The 20,560-nt window shown below is 37.0% G+C and overlaps 1 protein-coding gene and 1 long non-coding RNA gene across 12 annotated transcripts in view; both read left to right on the forward strand.

Moving 5' to 3' along the window:
• LOC142985437 (segmentation protein cap'n'collar-like) overlaps positions 1 to 20,560 on the forward strand; it is a 185,414-nt gene that overhangs the window by 46,518 nt on the left and 118,336 nt on the right. For 5 of the 11 annotated variants that reach the window (XM_076133615.1, XM_076133621.1, XM_076133620.1 and 2 more), the window contains exon 2: positions 18,289 to 19,553. The exons of 3 other annotated variants lie outside the window; for them this stretch is intronic. In XM_076133615.1, the coding sequence (XP_075989730.1) occupies positions 18,504 to 19,553 (1,050 nt within the window). In that variant the 5' untranslated portion in view covers positions 18,289 to 18,503. Of the gene's footprint in view, positions 1 to 14,750; positions 14,990 to 18,228; positions 19,554 to 20,560 lie in introns of those variants that run through there. 3 more of the 11 variants (XM_076133617.1, XM_076133618.1, XM_076133616.1) reach the window with 3 other exon arrangements.
• The window catches only part of LOC142985443 (uncharacterized), a 161,186-nt gene that overhangs the window by 22,290 nt on the left and 118,336 nt on the right, over positions 1 to 20,560 (forward strand). The gene's annotated exons all lie outside the window — the stretch shown is intronic.

Here is a 20,560-nt window from a genome sequence, read left to right on the forward strand (position 1 = left end):
TTAGTAGACAACAGCCGGGACCGACTTTTTATGTGCCCTCCAAAGCACGGAGACGCCCAGCTCAAATACCAATATGCGGTCACCCATCTGTGGTATGACCGCGCTATCGGTTGCTTAACCCACAGATCGTTTACCGACCGGTGAGCGCGACTGGCTGTGGGCACCTCCGACTAACCGGTTCTCAATTCGATCATATTTTGTTTTTGTAACTTCTCAACTTTATGGCTACCGTCTACCTTTAGAATCATCAACCTAGCCTTTCTTCCAACTATGTTGGAGTCGGCTTCCAGTCTCGCCGGATGCCGTAGCCTGAAGTAGCCTGAGAGTTCTTTAGAACAGTTTTTTAAGGTATGCAAAGTCCCCAAACCTCGTGGCCAGCGTGGTGGACTCAAGGCCTAACTAATCCCTCATTACAGGACGAGATCCTTGCCCAGCAGCGGGACAATTTTGTTGAAATTTATAATTTATGTCCTCCTCATTTGAAGAGCCTGACCTCCACACCACCATTATATTTGATGACATCTGAAGGTGATTTTAACGTAAATATCCTTCTTCCAGAATATTGCAGGAACTACAGAAATAAATCTGACCTTTAATATAAACGCGTGTTTGTAATAATGCGCTTTCAGGGCTTTTATAAATAACTAACTTTTCGCCCGCGGCCTCATCCGCGTAAATTACATTGCCTTCAAGGAGGAATTTCCAAAAATCCTCTCTTAGTGCTCCTCTACACTTGCTAAGGAATGATCATAGCAAATGTCAAGTTTGTACGCTCAGTAGTTTCGACTGTGCGTTGTCCATCAGTCAGTCAGTACTGAAAGAGATTTTTTAGTAGAAAATATATTCGTAACTAGCTGACCCGTGCAACTTCGCTTGCGTCACATAAGACAGCCATGATTTTTCCCGTTTTTGTAACATTTTTCACTGGTGCTCTGCTCCTATTGGTCGTAGCGTGATGATATATAGCCTATAGCCTTCCTCGATAAATGGGCTATCTAACGCTGAAAGAATTTCAAATCGGACCAGTAGTTACTGAGATTAGCGCGTTCAAACAAACAAACTCTTCAGCTTTATAATATTAGTATAGATTATAATATTAGTATAGATTTTCATTTGATTTACTGTGCCAACGAAAATGGAAACGACAGGCGGGAACGCCTTAGAAAGACATATACAGAACTCTCCTTCTTGTTCTAACGGTGAAGGAAAACATCGTGATGATACTTTGGTCCTGCAAGGTTGCATCACGATGTTTTCCTTCACCGTTGGAACAAGTGATCATTATTTCTAATACACATATACCTTGGAAAAGTCATTGGTGTGTTGGTTCAGTCTGAACTATCAACCATTGGCATGGGAGGTACCAACGTATACCACTCGGGTATCACTTTAATAGGTGCATTTTCAGACCACTCGGCTATCACTGTTCTTGGGGAATATTTAAAATGAATAAACATAATTTTGTTTCCCCAATTAATGAAAACAACAGCTAAAGAATAACTGTAACAGAACGCCTGCCAAAATATCGTCCTCACAATGCATTCCCTCAGTGAAATTAATTCAAAATGTCGGCGAAATGGGGCATTACCTTGAATTCAACCTTATATAAATATGTTTAACACATTCTGACATGATTCATGGTGTAAAAGAAGTTTTACACTGGACTTTATATAAGTTTATTATTAATACGCATGTAGTTAAGTTTACTGCTCCACTCCTATTAGCCATAGCGTGTGCCTTCTTCGATAAATGGACTAAACCAAACCAAAAATGTATTTTCAATTCGATCCAGTAGTTCCTAATGTAAACGCGCTCAAACAAACAAACACTTCAGCTTTATATAATATAAGAAAAGATAGAATAAGACCCAATAATGACTTCCGGTTTTTATCGCTTAAATACCGATGTCATGGAAATTTCGGGATAAAAAATTTTTGGTTCACTGAAATCGCTATCTGAATCGGTTTGGTAATTTGCTAAACGGATCTTATTTGTTACCCGACCTTTCTAGATCTATCAGCTATTTCTAAATCTATATAATATATATAAAAATGAATTGCTGTTCGTTAGTCTCGCTAAAATTTGTGAACGGCTGGAAACCGATTTGGCTAATTTTGGTCTTGAATCACTTGTGGAAGTCCAGAGTTGAATAAATTTGAAAATGCGCGGTATTAAATAAAAACAAGAAAGCGTGAGCGGAGCTGCGCGTGTCAGCTATGTGGTATCTTATAAAATAATGGTTTGAAAAAGCTCGCGACTTCATTATGGTCTCGCTTGGCATTCGTCTCGTCTCATGTCCAAATGGACAGCTAATATGAAAGGTACTTAAATTTATCACAAAGAATTACCTTGAAATGACCGGAGATGTGAAATCTTTGCTTTTACCTTGCACTATAAATAAATTAGGAAAACTCTTTGTTCTCAAGTAAATATGTTTATATACGCTTTCCAAAATCTTCAATGCCGTGGTGTTATTTTCTGCATTCGTTTATTTGCATTTCCCTGTTTAGGTTATACCTTTTTACCTATTACTGTCTCACTGCTGGGTAAGGGTCTCCGTCCAAAAAGCTTATTTGAAAAATTCTTTCACTGTTAGATAGCCCATTTATCGAGGAATGCTATAGGCTATATATCATCAAGCTACGACCAATAGGAGCAGAGTACCAGTAAAAAATGTTACAAAAACGGTGAAAATTATAACCCTTTCTCTCTTATGTGACGCAAGCGAAGTTGCGCGGGTCAGCTAGTATCTAATAAATAATAAATAAATATTATTGGACAACTCACACACGGTCATTTGATTCCAAACTAAGCAGAGCTTGTACTATGGTAACCAAAAAACTGATAAACATACTTATATACTTCTAAATATCTTTATATATATAATTCTTCTGTAAGTGTGTATGTCACTGAACTTAAACGACTGGACCGATTTTGATGAAATTTTTTGTGTGTGTTCAAGGGGATCTGAGAATGGTTTAGATTATTAAAAAAAGTTTAAAATTTTCAAATTAAAGACGTGTAGACAGGACAACGACTGTCGGGTCCGCTTCTTCTTCTTCTTCGTGTCAATGGTTTTTTTTTGTTTTTTTTTTTTTTTTTGTCGTACTTAATTACCTCCAGGTTCTACTTAGTAATAGATAAATGGTCGGGTCCGCTAGTATACTTATATAGATCTTATACTAAACACGGTATAAACGAGCTATAAATAAACTAAAGCCATAGAAACAGTTGGTAACATTGAAGTTTCCATACTCGGGTGTGTAGTGGTTGTCCTTTGCAAGGCATTTGGCACGAGGTTCTATGGTCTTGCAGCTGATAGTGACTCACAATATAAGTAACTATGAGAGTTTTGTACTGAATGCTATCTATCGTATGGTTAGTGGTCAACCTAGTGTCAAAGTTGTTCAAGCCCGTAGACCTTTGACGTGGCTTAACGACTGTTAAATCAAAATCAAATCATTTATTCATTTAGGTCAAACGCTGATACTACGATAGTCAATCATACAGAGAGTGAATTTACCGCCAGTTCGGAAGTGCCAATGAGAAGAGCTGCCAACAAACTCCTGGACACTCTTTTTAATCGCCAAGTGGTTAGAACAATATTTCTGTTTTATCTTATTGGCAACAACCGGGACCGACTTTTACGTGCTCTCCGAAGCACGGAGACGCATTGCTTAAATATCACAAAACGGTCACCCATCTATAAAATGTCCGCGATAAGGTTGCTTAACCCAGATATCGTTTACCGACCAGTGAGCGCAACTAGCTATGAGCGTCTTAGTTCGAGTAAATAAAATTAGAAATCTAGTTTAAAACCTTGACACAAGATTATTCAGAATGCGTTCAATATATTTAGACATTTTCAAAGTCAAGTGCAGGCTTAAAATATCGTAGTTTCGTTCACCGGCGCCCATAGCCAGTTGCGCTCACCGTTTGGTAAACGATCAGTGGGTTGAGCAACCTTAGCGCGGAAATTGTATAGATGGGTCGCCGCTTAGTGGCATTTGAGTGTCAGGGGCACGTAACGCGGGCGTTCTAAAGATGGGTGGCCACTTACATCTATGTAATATTACTTAACTTACTTACTACTAGCTAGTGTCAAAGTAGTTGGTACGTTTGACATGAGTTAACTGTTGTTATGTTAAACAACAACCGTGACTTGAAGCACGGAGACGCTCAGCTCAAATATGTAATGTTACTTAACACACTGATCGTTTAACCGGTGACCGATACTATAAACTTCTTCAATCTATAATGATATAGCGTATCACGTGAAAGCATAAAACTAACGCTTTACCAATTTCCTTGTGATAAACACGTATGTCCGGAGCGTCCGGTCATGGTCACCTTTGTACGAGCGTAAATAAATACAGACGCCTGCTTTCTGTCGAAACGCTTATATACTAACAAATTATAACAAGCTAGCTTTTAAACGCGACTTTGACTGAATTTTCCCATGGGAATGCGTCATTTTCCCGGGGTAAAAAGTAGCCTATTTCCTTTCTTAGGTAACTAAATATATCCATGTTAAATTTCATGCAAATGGGTTCAGTAGTTTAGGCGTGATTGAGTAACAGACAGACAGACAGAGTTACTTTTCGCATTTATAATATTAAGTATGGATAGTATGCTTAGTGATTAAATCTAAACTCTGAAAATTTAGTAGAGTGCCTTGTGGGTAAAATGCGCGGCTGACAAAAGTATTGAGGACTATAATCTATACTTTATACTATAAAGCTAAAGAGATTGTTTGTTTGAACGCGGTAATCTCAGAAACTATCGGTGCGAATTGAAAAATATTTTACTGTTAGATAGCATGTTTATTGAGGAAGGCTATTGGCTATATTTCATCACGCTATGACCAATGGGAGCGGAGTAGCAACGAAAAATGTTACAAAAACGGGGAAAATTATGACCCTTTCTCTTTTATATAGCTGACCCGCGCTACTTCGCTTGCGTCACATAAGAGAGAATGGGTCATATTTTCTCCCGTTTTTGTAACATTTTTTACTGGTACTCCGCTTCTATTGGTCGTAGCGTGATGATATATAGCTTAAAGCCTTCCTCGATAAATGGACTATCTAACAGTAAAATAATTTTTCAAATCGGACCAGCAGTTCATGAGATTAGCGCGTTCAAACAAACAAACTCTTCAGCTTTATAATATTAGTATTGATAAATCTTTATTCTTAACCAGTTATCATTTGAAATAAACATTAACACAGCCTTTTCGGACTTTGAACGTATTAACACAAACATAACGACAAAGTTTTTTTATACAACATCCAAAAAAATATGGGGAAAAAACACGTAAGTGATGAAAACAAAATGGCTACCGTATTTTGCGAATTTAAATCACGTGTAATGTAGCGGCCGCCCGCGATTTCCTCTACTTCCATAAAACTTTTTTATTGCTGATCTTTCATATAAAAAAAACCACCCTTTTTACCTCCTTCGGGGGATATTTCCAAAAATCCTCTCTTAGCCCCCTTACGCACTAGCGGTTAACCGCGGGAGCGGCTAGCCGCGCGGTTACAGTTGCCTGACAAAATTGTTGGCGGTTATGTTGCGGTTCACAGGCGGTTGTATATTAAACTATAACCGCGCGGCTAGCCGCTCCCGCGGTTAACCGCTAGTGCGTAAGGCGGCTAAGTGCTCCTCTACACTTGCTAAGGAATGTTCATAGCAAATGTCGAGTTCGTACGCTCAGTAGTTTCGACTGTGCGTTGTCCATCAGTCAGTCAGTAACGGAAGAGTTTTATATGTAGACCGATAGGTAATCTTTTACATGAAATAACGCAATCATTATTTTTGCTAGATTTTATTACATTGCGGCCAAAGCAAAGAAAATCTTACTAATATTATAAATGCGAAATTTTGTAAGGATAGATGTATGTTTTGCTACTATTTCACACAAAAACTACTTAACGGATTTTAATGAAATTTGATACACAGATAGTTAATAACCTAAATTAACTCATAGGATACTTTTTTACCACGGGACATCTATTAGCCATACGAAATCGGGGCCACAAGTTAGTATAAAACAAATATGCAAAAGTAAAATGGCGTTTCCCGCCACTTTTTACGTCATCGCGTTGTTTTTTTTTACGAACGACCGCCGAGAGTTCAAGGTTGCCAATGCTGTTGAGATTGAGACGAATAAATATTGTGTTTGAAAACTGGTTGTATGCATCTGAATTTTATTATTTAGAAAGATTATTACGACTTTTTTCTTTATTTAAATAACAAATTATTATATGTATAGATTGTTTAATACATTCATGCAAAGTCCCCAACCCGCACTTGACCAGCGTGGTGGACTCAAGGCCTAACCCCTCCCTAGTTTGGGAGAAGACCCTTGCCCAGCTGTGGGACAGAAATGGGTTAAAAAAATAGTATTATTGGTCTTTTTTAATTTCTTTAAATATTTTCTACATAAGTTTGGTAATATGCCCGGTATATGACATACTCACCCCCCTATTACATGTGACTAACATTGTTAATGGCGAAACGATTTTATTTATACAACAAAAAATATATTTTTCAGAGTTTATAGCGAGTTACAAGTTGTAGTAGGTAAATATATAGTTATAGTGTTAAAGTTACATTCTTCCGGTGTATACTGTATCAGCTGTGGTTTTTCTGTACTGATAAGTTACGATAAAGTAAGCAGTAATATTGAAAGTAAATCATTAGTATTCACGCTTTTTTTATTGTCCACGCTGGCCAAGCGCGGGTTGGGGATTTTGCATGCCCTCAATAAATCCGTTAAACAAATTTTTAGGCATGCAAGGTTTCATGACGATGTTTTTCTTCACTGTTAGAGCAAGTTAAAATTTACTGTAGCCGCTAACCATTTAAATTAATACATAAAACACGCATTTTCCCTTAAAGGTAGCTAAAGACTAAAGAACGTCACTTGGTATGATCCTTACAAACTTCCCTTGCTTCATTCACATACATACATGTTGTCATACAGGACCGTCGGTTACGAGTAGCACCTGACATTTCGTCAACCGCCATATTGGATAACTTCGCGCCAAAAAAGAAAAATTAAAATACCTACCGTTATACATTTATATGGCCCTTGCGAAAAATTAGAAAGTTTGCGAATAAAACTAGAAAGTCGGAACGTAAACGTAGAACGTAGAGAAAGCGCGTAAAATATTCGGCGGCATTTTTGTTTTAGGTTTAAATACTGTCTTTGATAATTAACAAGAGCCGCGCGGATCGATCTCTGAGGTTAAGTAACGCTTGCCGGGGTTGTTCTGTGGATGGGCTTTGATAATTAACAACAGCCGCGCGGATCGATCTCTGAGGTTAAGTAACGCTTGCCGGGGTTGTTCTGTGGATGGGCTTTGATAATTAACAACAGCCGCGCGGATCGATCTTTGAGGTTAAGCAACGCTTGCCGAGTTTGTTCTGTGGATGGGTGACCATCTTGTACATATCGAGTTCCTTCGTGTTCGATAGCCTATTTATTGAGGAAGGCTATAGGCTAAATATCTTCACGCGACGACCAATAGGAGCAGAATATGGGTATTTTTTTTTACAAAAACAGGGAAAAATTTCTCCCATTCTCTCTTATGTGACCCAAGCGAAATTGCGCGAGTCAGCTAGTTTATTAAATAAAATGCATCGGTAATACAATTTACTAACATACAAATCGAAGTGTGGCCATTAGGAAACAATGAATTACACAATATGCGCTACATATTGTTTAAATAATCTTTTGTTTGAAGTTGCAACACCAATGAATAAAGAAAATGTCGCTTTCATTGATTTTATTACAGTTAAAATAATGGCCCATAGCCAGTTGCGCTCACCGGTCGGTAAACGATCTGTGGGTTAAGCAACCGTTGGCGCAGTCATTCTATAGATGGGTGACCGCATAGTGGTATTTGAACTGAGCGCCTCCGTGCTTCGGAGGGCACGTAAAAAGTCGGTCCCGGTTGTTGTCTACTAAGATAACAGTCGTTAAGCCATGTCAAAGGCCTTCGGGCGGCTTGAACAACTTTGACACTAGGTTTACTACTAACCATACGATAAGAAGAAGACTGTAAAAATTAATCTCTTAGTTAATTGAATAGTAGCAGTAATAGCCGAGTGGTATAAGGTTATATATGACTAGCTGACTCGCGCAACTTCGCTTGCGTCACATAAGAGAGAATGGGTCAAAATTTTCCCCGTTTTTGTTACAGTTTTCACTGGTACTCTGACTCGTAGTGTGATGATATATAGCCTAAAGCCTTCCTCGATAAATGGACTATCCAACACTGATAGCATTTTTCAAATCGAACCAGTAGTTCCTGAGATTAGCGCGTTCAAACAAACAAACAAACTCTTGAGCTTTATAATATTAGTATAGATCACCCATTCACTGTCGAACCTCGGCAAGCGTAGCTTAACTTGAGAGACCAATCCTTGCGGTGTTTATTTGATACACGGCCTATAATACATTATACCTCCATATTGATTAAAACTGACCTCGAATGAAAGTAAAACTAAAACAAAATGGCGTAGTGCCAAGTACTCTATAATTGTCTCTGCCAAAACCTTTCTCGGAAAATAATGTGAATAATAAAATTATGAATACAATGTTGACTTTTATAATAATTTATCATTTTCAAAATATTTTGATGAAACAGTAAAATCTATTTTACCTTATATTTTCTTATATTATATCTTTCCTACCCGCACTTGGCCAGCGTGGTGGACTCAAGGCCTAACCCCTCCCTCATTACGAGAGGAGATCCTTGCCCAGCAGTGGGACAGTAATGGGTTAAATTTATATTATGGACATGAACCATTTATCTAGATTTTAATTAATACCGTCATGTCTATCTATCTAAATATATATTTTAACTCAAAGGTGACTGACTGACATAGTGATCTATCGACGCACAGCACAAACCACTGGACGGATCGAGCTGACATTTGTCATGCAGGTACATGTTATGACGTAGACATCCGCTAAATAGCATTTTAATCAAATCTACTCCCAAGGGGAAGGATGTTTGTATGAAAGTTCTGTCCTAAGTCACAAACCACGCGGATGAAGTCGCAGGCAAAATCTAGTCCGTGTGGAAATCGAACCCACGACCTTCCGACGCAGTGGTAGCGGCGTGGTGGCCTAAACCACTGCGCCACGGAGGCAGTATTTAGTATAGATTGCCATCTATCATCTATCATTAGTCTTTATGTACAACATATATGAGTCTTATATACATCTGTATATAACAAAAGTTGTTTACATACACTCATGACAGATGCATCTCACAAAATCCTTTGATCATTTTCACAAACGATTTGTAAATTTAATGCAGTAGGATTCGAAAGCCAAGTGGTATAAGTTGGTACCTCCCACGCAAGTGGTCGACGGTTCGAACCCGAGGCAACACACCAATGACTTTTCCAAGTTATGTGTGTATTAGAAATAATTATCACTTGTTCCAACGGTGAAGGAAAACATCGTGATGTAACCTTGCATGCCTGAGAGTTGTTTAGAACAGTTCTTGAAGGTATGCAAAGTCCCCGCACTTGGTCAGCGTGGTGGACTCAAGGCTACCCCTTCCCTCGTTTGGGAGGACATCCTTGCCCAGCAGTGGGACAGTTATATTCTCTCTTCTTAGATATAGGGTGTCCGGTGGCAGAATTTGGATTTCAAAATCAGATAATAAGAAAACTACAAAATATTTATTTTTATTTCAATGATAATAATAAAGCAGGGAAGTGCGGGTTTTATTTCTTAAAAATTATGTCGTCCAAATGTTGACCGTTATGACGGACACACTCTTGGAATCGTGCTTCAGTATTCCGCGCCACTCGCTGGAGAAGAGACGTCGGGATGCCATTCACCTCGCGAACGATATTTTCTTTTAATGCTGAGATGGTCGGCGGGGCTGACCGTTACTTTTGAGGTACCCCCACAGAAAAAAGTCCATCGGAGTAAGATCTGGCCACCTGGTGGGGGATGGGGTGGGGGTACCTCAAAAGTAAAGTTTATGAAACAGCCCCGACCATCTCAGCATTAAAAGAAAATATCGTTCGCGAGGTGAATGGCATCCCGACGTCTCTTCTCCAGCGAGTGGCGCGGAATACTGAAGCACGATTCCAAGAGTGTGTCCGTCGTAACGGTCAACATTTGGACGACATAATTTTTAAGAAATAAAACCCGCACTTCCCTGCTTTATTATTGTCATTGAAATAAAAATAAATATTTTGTAGTTTTCTTATTATCTGATTTTGAAATCCAAATTCTGCCACCGGACACCCTATATATTTTTATGTCAAACTAACTGACCTAACTGTATATGACATTTGTCATTGACACACTGGCAACATGTCAAATTCACTTAACAATAAAAAAAACATCGTAAATTCAAATATAGAATCAAAAACAATAAAAAAACCATAAACTTTTTTTTCTTAAAATGAGGTACAGATCATAACGCATCCAGCCAGAAATAAATTTCACCTTTATTCTGATATTGAAATGACTTAGCGTTCGTTTCCCTCCAATGGCTATTTTCCAAGTACCAATATCACTTGACCCCTCTCCCCATAGAAGTACAAAGAAATGAGGGGTCTAACTAAATTGGTAGGTCAACACTTTTTGCGCGTTTCGTATATGTGGGGCTGAAACAAAGAGTTTTCATTTATTATTAGGTTAGATATTCACGGTCGTGGAAACAGCTGATTAATACGTAGATAGTTTCGCCTCTATGGCGCAGTGGGTAGTGTATATGACTGTTGATCGTTCGGTCTCGGGTTGAATCAACTTGGTCTTTTCTTATTTATGTTAGACTAATGGCATCCCGCGACTTCGCTTGGACTTTAATTTCCTCGTTTTCACAACATTTTTTATTGCTCAACTTTCATTTAAAAGTCCCCCCTCGGGGAGGAATTTCCTAAAATCTTTTCTTAGTGCTCCTCTACACTTGCTAAGGAATGTTCATAGCAAATGTCAAGTTTGTACGCTCAGTAGTTTCGACTGTACGTTGTCCGTCAGTCAGACAGTAACGGAAGAGTTTGGAAACATTTATGGCTAGCTTGCCCCCTATTACATGGAACTAACATTGTTAATAGCGAAACGTGGGTGTATTCCATACGGCTATGAGTTTATAAAAATACTTTAGCTTTGTTAATAGTTTTCTCAAAAACTACAGAACCAATTTTCAAAATTCTTTCACAAATAAAAAGCTTAATTATCCTTCTATAACATACATAAGACACTCTACCCAAAAACAATGAAAACACAATTATTTTTATAAAAAACAAACACTATAAATTCACATTAACCTCAAAAATATTTTTTGCGCAATTGCAGTAATACTTTAATTTCTTTAAGCAAGTCTTAAATTAACCTGTTGTACGAAAATGTTTAAATTGACACCATTTTTGACATTGCGACGTTGGAAAGTTTCTGAGAGTCGCTTATTTAAGAATATACATACATACAAACAAAAAAACGGCTTCTTTCCATAGGCAGAGACCAAAGAACGTCACTTGGTACGATCCTTACAAACTTCTTACTTGCTATCACATACATACATGTTGTCATACAGGACCGTCGGTTACGAGTAGCACGACCTTTTTACAACACATCACCGATATGATCTGTGTATGTCTTTCTAGGAGGTCCTCTCCCGGCGTTACGATTTACAATCAATTTAATATTTAAGAATATCTTCACAAAATAAATTTAATTTCGGTAGTGTATCCGACTGCTGATCATGAAGTCTCAAATACGAATCCCGGGTCAACGTTTTCTGTTAAAAATTTCTTAAATATTGCCCGGAGTTAGGAAGTTTAGGTCGTAGCCCTCCGTGCTTCGGAGAGCGTGTAAAGTCAGTCCTGCGCCTGACCTCTCACTGGTCGTGTTAGTTATCCGTTCCTCAGAGTTGCTAGTTCTAAATAAATTGCTGACCAGTCAATGCACTTGCTATGAAACCTGAAAAATATAGACATAAATCACAGTAATTTATATATTATAAAACTGTTTACAAGATTTCTTGCATTCAAGGTCGATCTAATAAAAGATGGAATGCAATGACCTTTTTGAGTCACTCAAATATTAGTCCGACTCCTGCAAGCAACTTAAACAATTTCTCTAAATCATAATGGAGGATTTTCCGGCCCGCTTGGAAATAATTGCAAGGCTGGTCCGCGAGGACTATTGCGCTTCGATCACTCGATTGTTAGAACAGTCAACCGAGAGTCCAAATTATTGCTATAGGGACAAATGGTCAACCTAGTGTCAAAGTTGTTCAAGCCTAACCTTTGACATGACTTAACGACTGTTATCTTAATTTACAACAACCGGTACCGACTTACGTGCCCTCCGAAGCACGGAGACGCTCAGTTTAATAATACAGTCACACATCTATAGAATGACCGCGGCAAGTGTTGATTTACCTACTTTTACCAACCGGTGAGCGCAACTGGCTATGAGCCTTACTAAAAGGACTATATACTTACTAAAAATATTAATATTATTAATAACTTTTTAACTTCGATCTAAAAGAAAAGACTTACCTTTTAATCTATACTAATATTATAAAGCTGAAGAGTTTGTTTGTTTGAACGCGCTAATCTCAGGAACTACTGGTCCGATTTAAAAAAATCTTTCAGTGTTAGATAGTCCACTTATCGAGGAAGGCTATAGGCTATATATCATCACCCTACGACCAATAGGAGTAGAGCAGCAGTAAAAAATGTTACAAAAACGGGGAAAATTTTGGCCCATTCTCTCTTAGGTGACGCAAGCGAAGTTTCGCGGGTCAGCTAGTAACTTATAAACTTCAGTCAAAAACTCTCCTTTTCATTTACAACAAAAATATCAATAATCTGCGCAATAAAAAACACGTTCCCATAATGATTTCACTTCCATTTTCGTCCGTCAAATGCAATTGAACTGTACAAAGATGGCCGGCGCTGCTTGACTCACGGCGTCGCCATAATAGGACATATCTGGATATATCGACCTGATCACCGGTCCTTTGTGTTGATACATTATTTATTTATGTCCTATGAGCATTTAGAGGTCAAATAGACACTATATTTTTGACCTTAAACCATAAATTCTTAAGTTTTCATTGACTATTATCAAAGAAGTAAACCTTTCAGCATTGCATGCCTAAAATTTATTAATATATTTATTGAGGGCATGCAAAGTCCCCAACCTGCAGTTAGCCAGCGTGGTGGACTCAAGGCCTAACACATCTCTCATTACGGGAGGAGACCCTTGCCCAGCAGCGGGACATTAATGGGTTATTTTTTTTTGGCCCATTACTGTCCCACTGCTGGGCAAATGTTCTACGCTTGGAATAGGTCAAAATAAGGTTAGACCTTGAGTCAACCATGCTGGCTATATACGGGTTAAGGACTTTGCATACCTTCAAGATCTGTACTAAAGAACTCTCAGGCATGCAAGGTTGCATCACGATGTTTTCCTTCACTGTTGGAACAAGTGATCATTATTTCTAATACACACATTACTTTGAAAAGTCATTGGTGTGTTGCCTCGGGTTTGAACCGTCGACCACTTGCATGAAAGGTACCAAATTATACCACTGGGCTCTCAAAGCTATTATTGCATTGTCAAAATACTGATTTTAATTAATATTTTGACAATTTATCTTTAAAAGTATGTATGTATGTATTTAGAAGTATATAAGTATGTTTATCAGTTATTTGGTTACAGTACAAGCTCTGCTTAGTTTGAAATCAAATGACCGTGTGTGAGTTGTCCAATAAAATTTATTTGTTTTAATTCCAGTTCACACTTTTAAAAACGTGTTATTATATCTATTGTATTGCACTTGAGTGAAATGGACTTATGCTTTCGTATATTTTTTATCAAGAAAGTTTAATGACTTGGGACGACTATTGAAAGATAATTTACATAAAAAATCATTGTTATATTCTTATCTCTATAAGATTGTCATAATAGGATATTGATAAGATAGCTAAAGTGTTTGAAGTACAATCGGCAATCGGGAAATAAAAAAAAAAAAATCGGTTTTTATAACATTTTTTACTGGTACTTTGCTCCTATTGGTAGTAGCGTGATGATATATAGCCTATGTCCTTTCTCGGGAATCAAAATATTTCCATACCAAATTTCATGCATATTGGTTCAGTAGTTTAGGCGTGATTGAGTAGCAGACGGACAGACAGAGTTACTTTCGCATTTATAATATTAGTATGGATATTCTATTACGTCGCATTTCTTATCGAAATACATATGTTTATTAGATATTTAGTACACGTGCATATAAAGTGTGTGATAGTTATTTCATGTTAATATGGATATTTATGATTTAAATGAAAGGCTTGGATCGGCTTCCAGTCTCACCGGATGCAGCTGAATACTTGTATTTTACATGCAGCGACTGTCTATCAGACCTACACAACACAGTTACCTGACTTATAACACGATACTAAGACTGGTTGTCAGACTTTCAAACTTCTGACTACTGTTAACGATTGTCAAAGATCTTCTGAAAATTACAGCCGGTACCCACAATTTAACGTGCCTTTAAAAACACAAAGAAATTCAGTACGTATAATATGGTCACCCATCCAAAGTCAAACCTTGGCAAACGTAGCTTAACTTGACAGATCGATGCGCGCAACTTTTGTTTCTTAGCTCTTCTACAGAAATACAGTATTGTAGCGAAATTAGCTGAAAAATATAAGTGCGTAGTGAATCATGGTTTATTGTTCGCGTCGTTTTGGCAGTATGCGGACGGTCGTAGCCGAGAGCGCGCGTTTCAGAACGAATTAAAAACGTAAACAAAGGATTTTGTTAATCTGTGCTCTCGCGGCGGGAAAATATTTACTTCTGTTTTTAAAATTTGACGTTTAGTTTTTTTTCTTTTGTGTTCTTTTTTAAATTGAAGTGTTTTTTTTTGGAAATAGTGTTTTGTGTTTTTTTTTTGACGTAGTGGTGTGGTTTCGTGGATTTAAAAGTAAATGAGTCAGTTTATGATTTTATTTTTGATATGAATTAATTATTTTGGTAATGTGTCATTTTTATCGGATTTGAACATTTATAGTTTCGTACGCAAAGGGTAAAATGTGACTATGACAAAGACTACGCTGTCTGTCTGTATCTCATGAACCGTGATAGTTAGACAGTTGATATTTTCACAAGATGTATTTCTGTTGGCGCTATAACAATAAAAAATAAAATTATTTAATTCAGAAATGTCGGTAGTGTGTTTGTTTAATCAGTATTTATTTGTTTAAAGCTAGTGGCTAAGTAACAACAGCCGATCCGAACTTTAAGGTTAAGCTACGTATGCCAAGGTTGTTCTTTGGATGGGTGACCATATTATATATATCGAGTTCCTCCGTGTTTCCGAAGGCACGTTAAATTGTGGGTAATTTTCAAAGGTCTTTGTCAGTCGTAACCAGTAGTCAGTAGCTTAAAAGTCTTACTTAGTATCGTGTTATAAGCCAGGTAACAGTGTTGTGTAGGTCTGATAGACAGTCGCTGCATGTACAATACTGGTATTCAGCTGCGTATGAGACTGGAAGCCGACTACAACATAGTTGGAAGAAAGTCTGAGCTGATATAAAGTAGCTTAAAATTGGGTCGTGTTTTTTTCTTTACAAGTGGCGTTTTTATTGAGAGATTAATTAAATTAATTTGTTTACGTAATGATACAATAAATATTGCTTTAAAAGTAATTTATAAGACACTTAAATTATGCCCTTGCTCTGATAAAGATCTTTAAGATAAAAAATTAGTTATCATTTTTTTTTATTATAAACTTGTTGACTATGTTTGTTACTCAATCACACCGAAATCACTGAACAGATTTTAATTAAATTTGATACATACATAGTTTATTACTTGTATTAACACATAGGATAACATTTTACCTCCGAAAATCTATATAAACGGACAAATTAGGGACGGAAACTAGTATTATTAACACGAAAATTTGGTAGTTTCGATGTATGTTTGTTACTCAATTACGTCAAAACTACTGAACCAATTTTGATGAAATTTGGTACATATATAGTTTATAACCTAAATTAACACATAGGATACTTTTTACCCCGGGAAATCTATAAACACGGACGAAATTGCAGGCAGAAACTAGTGTTATATTATCACGCTTTCTGCATGCAAAGAATTTCTTTTGACTAAACTCAAAAGGTCAATAAACTTCTTAATATATTCTAACTTTAGTACATATAATAGAACTATAATTTACTTAAAAATACAAATGAATTTCAAACCTATTGTTTCTTGAAATAAAGGTCAGTTTTCTTTGCAAAATTATTTGTGTTTCAACTTAGCAATTTAAGTTTATATATGAGGTGAAATAAAGTATATATTTCTATGAAAATTGTATATTTAATTTGCGGTTTATTTACTTACATTAGAGTATATTTTTCTTTGAAAATAATAATACGTAATTGTAAATTAATTTAAAGTAGCACTATTTTACATACACATTTGGTCGGGGATAAAGTCTTTTCGCATTATAGTATGTATGAACTTGTAATAAAATCTCTTTGGCTACAAGAATCACAAATGAGTACACGGTTCATTAGGTTTCTTTCAGTGAGCTCGTGAGGTATCCAAATATCGAGCTTTTTTGTGTAGAGAAAAGATTTTATTAAGTACAAGTTCATACATACTATAATGCGAAAAGACTTTTTCCCCGACCTTATACATACAATTACAACTTTTTCCCATAGGGGTAGAAAGAGACTAGATACTAAATATACATCTGCCTACACTATAGATTATAACTGGCGTGATATTATCACGACCTGCTCTTATGAAGGTAGACAGAAACTCTACATACAAAATTTCTACTACAAAAAATTACATACATACACTAGCTGACCCGCGCAACTTCGCTTGCGTCACATAAGAGAGTTTTCCCCCGTTTTTGTAACATTTTTCACTCGTACTCTGCTCCTATTGGTCGTAGCGTGATGATATATAGACTATAGCCTTCCTCGATAAATGGGCTATCTAATACTGAAAGATTTTTTCAAATCGGACCAGTAGTTCCTGAGATTAGCGCGTTCAAACAAACAAACAAACAAACAAACAAACAATCAAACAAACAAACAAACTCTTCAGCTTTATAATATTAGTATAGATAAAATCATGCCTTTTTCTTAAAGGGGTAGGCAGATACCAAAGAACGTCACTTGGTACGATCCTTACAAACTTCCCTTGCTTCATTCACATACATACATGTTGTCATACAGGACCGTCGGTTACGAGTAGCACCTGACCTTTTACAACACATCACCGATATGATCTGTGTATGTCTTTCTAGAACGTTTTCATTTATGTACATATATTTCCTTCTAAATATATATAACTGAAAGGTGAATGACTAACATACCCCCAGTTTCTGAGGTACATTTAACGGTAGTTTAACTATTCAATAGCGTTTAAACTCATTTAAAAAAACGCTATCGAATAGATAAACTACCGCTAAATGTACTCAGAAACCGGGAAATAGTTGATCTATCAACGCACAGCCCAAAACACTGGAAGGATCGAGCTGACATTTGTCATGCAGGTAGATGTTATGACGTAGGCATCCGCTAAGAAAGGATTTTGATCAATTCTACCTCCAAGGGGATATAATAGGGTGTCAAAATTTGTATGAAAATTCTGTCCTAAGTTACAAACTACGCAAAGTCGCGGGAAATAGCTAGTCATTTATAAAACAATTGATACTTATTTAATTAGAATTTCTAATTAATTCATTGAATTGTTAAGTAACCAACGGGCTCTGGAAATTTTGACAGTAAATGTCAAATGTCAAAATGTAAATCAGGTTAGATAATTTGCGTATTATGACAATACTGTCACATAGTTTTGTATGAACTCGTGGCTAAGTGACAATAGCCGCGCGGATCGATCTCTCAGGTTAAGCTACACTTGCTGAGGTTGGTTAGTGAATGGGTGACCATATTATACACACCAAGTGCCTCAGGGTTTCGGAAGACACGTTAAATTGCGGGTCCCGGTTGTCATTTTCAAAGATCTTTAACAGTCGTTAACAGTAGTCAGAAGCTTGGACTGACTGACTTCCAAATTCTTTAGGAACTTTTAATATGATTATAAGGTCCAAAGTAATTTACGTGAAAAACAAGACACATTACCAAAGTAATTTTATATTATTCACATAAATTATATACAGAAGTAAATATTTACCCCAATTTAAATAGGTACCAGTGAAATAATATAAAAAAGACTGCTCTAGCAAAGTGTAAAACGAATAATTACAGTGAACTTGTGATAAAAACTTTAAAAACAACAGTGCAAAAATGTTTTCTACCACAATGTGTACTGTCAGAAACTGTAGCAGCAAGTGAGGTTCCCAAAATGACGGAAAAACGCAAAAAGAAGACGACATATATAAATAAAATTAAAAGGACTATATAGCAGTTATTTCGCTTTTACGTCCCGATCTCAAAAAGTGCTCAATTTTATTTAAACAACCATGATTTCTTTGAAGAAACTCTACGGTGACGAGCTGTTACGACTGGCTTTAGTCCTCAGCTTGTTAAAGGTAGACCCTAGTGATTATTTGGAGAATGAGACCCAGCAAATGATAGCTGGTCTCCACATTTCAAACGGGTCCGATTGGTCCCCGGAACATGAAGCTAGAACTCTAATCAGACCACGATTCATCCATCCGAAATCTCTGGATAACGTCTTGATTAATTATGAAAGAGAATTGTTTGAAGAGCTGAACGCTTTGGGCCGATATGGTAATTCTTATTTAGAATATAATGACCGGATAAGAACAAGACCTGTACTTCATACATATTTATTAAACGACGTCGCGACTGACACAGTGGCGCCGGTGCTGGCACCGCCGCCGGTCGCACAAAATGAGGACTTAGTATCTGCAGACGAAAATGTGGCTGAAGAGGTTAAAATTGAGGAGGAGGATGAAGACACTCAGCCCGATGCGGTCGTTACACTGTCACCTGATTTCCTGTCGAACCATTCCGCTGATATATTTGCTGAAATAGCAACGCAGTCTTTCGATGTCAATGAATTTTTGGTGCAACCTACCGAGATGCAAATAAAAACGGAAAATGATTTCGAGGTTGTCGTCAAAAAGGAGCGAGATGAAGACGACTTGTATAATGATAACGCGATAGATTTCATGCCTTATTTCAATACGAAATCTGAAGTGGAAATTGGCGAGCCGAATTCTGTTTTCCAGCAGAATTTAGCAGACCTACAGCAATATGGAGACGAAGATAGAGATTTGAAGGCCGATCTGGAGTACTTGGATGTGAAACATCAACAAGAAAATCTGGAACAGTACTTAATGGAGAATACTCCATTAGATTCTGAAGTCTACGAGCTGGCTCCGATGTTTGAAGAGGAATTGGTTCTAAGTGTAAAGAGAGAGCGAGCTAGCACTAGTTTTACTGCTAGTTCTTCAGGAGTGAGTGATATGGATGTATCTAGTGATGCTGATGTGAAGGTAGAAGCTGATGAAGGCCATCATACGGGAGACGAGCTGACGCAAGAGGTGAGTCCATAGATATAGTGTTGTCTCTTTCTTTTGTATGTGTTTTTGTAGTGAACGAAAGAGAGTTCCGTTTTATGCTCAGCGATTGTTTATTGAAATTTGAAATTTTAATGTTTGTGATCAAAGGTTGCTTTTTTATTCGGTTTTATTAAAGCATAGATTATGTAAACAGAATGGCAGCCATCTTTGTTCTGAACAAGCATAGACATTTATTCATTCAGGTCAAATGTTGACACTTATGATAGTCGTTACAATTACTGAATCTACCGCTACCTCGGAAAGTGTACAGCCTTATGAGAAGAGCTAGCAACAAACTCACACACACTCTTTTCTTATAAGTTATACTATAGATTTTCAGAGAATTTCTACTATTTTTATTGTAAAATATATTCGAAATTATTAAGGAATAATGTAACTTTCTATAAGTAAATTAATTATTAAGATCTGTTCAATATTTTCTGAAATTTTCCAACAACAAACAAAGTTCTGTTTCATAATACGCGTATAAGCCTTGAAACGGTACATAACGGCATTATTTCCTGCCTCTTTCTTACATAGCCAAAGCAATAGGAGAGACAAAGACAGCTATAGTATTTCCTACTTACTTTTGTTGAATAATAAACAATATTTATGAAGTCAAAAGAATAATACATATTATTTTATATAGGGATCCGTAAATCCTACTAATATTATAAATGTGAAAGTTTGTGAGTATGTATGTATGTATGTTTGTTACTCTTTCACGCAAATACTATTGAATCGATTACGATGAAATTTGGTATGTAGGTAGCTGAAGACCCAGAATAACACATAGGCTACTATTTATCCCGGAGTTCCGGAGGGATCGGGATTTACACGGGAAGGGTTTCCACGCGGACAAAGTCGCGGCCCTCTAGTAGATAATAATTTTAACCCATAACTGTACCACTAGCATGTCTCTATGAGAGGTAGAGTACATCACAGTGATCAAGTGACACTTTACATTACTACAACAACTGTTTAAACAA

The sequence above is a fragment of the Anticarsia gemmatalis genome, chromosome 30, assembly GCF_050436995.1.
Source record: "Anticarsia gemmatalis isolate Benzon Research Colony breed Stoneville strain chromosome 30, ilAntGemm2 primary, whole genome shotgun sequence".
Lineage (NCBI taxonomy): Eukaryota > Metazoa > Arthropoda > Insecta > Lepidoptera > Erebidae > Anticarsia > Anticarsia gemmatalis.